Source organism: Condylura cristata, unplaced genomic scaffold (genome assembly GCF_000260355.1).
Source record: "Condylura cristata isolate star-nosed mole 26May11 unplaced genomic scaffold, ConCri1.0 scaffold00041, whole genome shotgun sequence".
NCBI lineage: Eukaryota > Metazoa > Chordata > Mammalia > Eulipotyphla > Talpidae > Condylura > Condylura cristata.
In genome coordinates, this window is record NW_004567142.1 from 4,769,967 (window position 1) to 4,771,901 (window position 1,935).

Sequence of the window (1,935 nt, forward strand, 5' to 3'; positions counted from 1 at the left end):
GAGGCCGGGTCAGCCCGGAGGCCGGCCCTGCCCGCCTTGGCTGTGGGAGGCAGCCGGCGCGCCCGGGCGGTGCTTTACAGCCTGCTCATGCGAACGTTTCTGTTCATTTTTGGCCCCAGAAATTTGCCTATGACGTCCCAAAGCACGATTTCCTCTGTACGTGAGGCGTTAGGATTTTCCGGGCTTCTGGGACCTGTGGGCTGACATGTTGATGAAAGCTGGGGAATCCCCCGCTGTCAGTGTGCCCCACGGAGACAGGTGGTCTGGGAGCGCCCGTGCCCAGGGCGTGTGCTCAGGTGAGCTGGCCCCGGCCCGCAGCCCCCAGGCTTCCTGAACACCACCCGTGAGACTGGCTTAACGACACTGAAGGTCTAGAATCTTCACGGGGCTCCTTCTCGGTTTCTAAGTCCTTTCTAATATACCACTATATTCACACATTTTATTCATCTTTTTTTTTTTTTAGTTTACTTATGCATACAAGAGCTGGGGTACAGGCCAGACTCATCTTTTCGTGAAGTTTCTTAGCATGTTCATAATGACTTCTGGCAAGTTCCTACCTGCTAATTCTGGTAACGGGTGTTCTGGGCGCTCTCCCTGGCAATGGCTTACATTTTCCTAGTTTGAGGAATGTTTTGAGAGGCTTCGTTACATTCTGGACATTATTCACTGAGGTCCGACAAAGTTTTTTGTTTCGTTTAGTCAATACATTTGAGCCTTTTGATTCCAGCAGGCAGCAAGGATGGGGACTAAATGGTTTTCTGAAGGCCTGGGGGCTGCGTGGCGAGTTTTGTGCTTTTTTCTCTGCCTTAACGGGGGGCCAGGCAGCCCCCTGGCCTGAGCCACGGCCCAGCCCGTCTGCACCTACTCCTGGCCGCCTCATCATCCCCGCTGCGCTGGGCTGAGCTTCCTGTGACCCCGGAGGACTCGGGCGAGCCTGAGGCTGTCGCGTGCGCCAGGCCTTCCCGCAGCTCCTGGGAGCACAGTGAGGAGCCCCGGGGAAGCCGCCCATTTGGGTGTGGGGGCGCTTCCGCACCCCAACACCCGTCTGTCAGCCTGCACAGCCACGGAAAGCACAGCTGCGGCTTACCTGTGTAGAGTCTCCCATCCCCGCCCACTGTACCCCGGCTGGGCTCTGACCCCGCGCGACACCGCCACGGCGCTGTGCTCACCAGGGCTCCCGCTCTGGACCCAGCTCAGGAAAGCTCTGTGCCCGCTGCTCTTCAGGGGCCTTAAAGAGCAGGTGACTCTTCCTCGCCGGTAGGCAGCCATCACTCACCTCTGCACACAGGTGGGGCCGCTGGTAGTGACCCAGAAACCCAGCACTGTAAAGATGACGGCCGTGGCCAGCAGTGACGTGATGAGGCTGGCCAGGACCACCAGAGAGGCATCCTGGGCGCTGCCGCCACCCCCAGCCTTGCAGGACAGGTTGATGATGGTGCCTGTGCCCAGGCCCAGGGAATAGAGCACATGGCTTCCTGCCTGACGCCACAGGTCCAGGGACGCCCAGGCGGACAGCTGCGGACAGGGAGGGCAGCGGAGGTCAGGGCGGGCCAGGCGGGGCTGAGCTGGGCGCGGGCAGGGCAGGCACAGCCTCACCTTCACAGTCCTCAAGTCCCTGAGGCCCGCTGCCCCTCCCTCCAAGAAGAGGCCCTGGATGAAGAAGCAGCTGAGGAGGATGTAGGGGAAGACTACGGAAAACAGCAGCATCTGTGGGGGGTTGGGGGAAGCCCAGTGAGGGGTGGAGGCAAGCCAGGAGAAGGCAACCCCCCTGCAGGGCCCAGTGGGGGGGTGGGAGGGAGGAGAGGGGGTGGTAGGAAGGACCTTTAGGGAAGGAGGAGGGTTTAGGGTAGGGAAAGGAGAGATTAGGACAGGGAGGGGAGGGGAGGGGAAGGAGGGTTATGAGGGCGGGCTTAGAGGGAGGAGGGGCTTGAGGGG

General features: G+C 60.6%; 1 protein-coding gene across 1 annotated transcript in view; it reads right to left on the reverse strand.

The window, feature by feature from the left end:
* LOC105854451 (orphan sodium- and chloride-dependent neurotransmitter transporter NTT5-like) overlaps window positions 1-1,935 on the reverse strand; it is a 13,035-nt gene that overhangs the window by 2,831 nt on the left and 8,269 nt on the right. The window contains exons 3-4 of the mRNA XM_012733501.1: window positions 1,597-1,707; window positions 1,277-1,515 (exon numbers count right to left, since the gene is read on the reverse strand). Of these exons, the coding sequence (XP_012588955.1) occupies window positions 1,277-1,515; window positions 1,597-1,707 (350 nt within the window). The remainder of the gene's footprint in view (window positions 1-1,276; window positions 1,516-1,596; window positions 1,708-1,935) is intronic.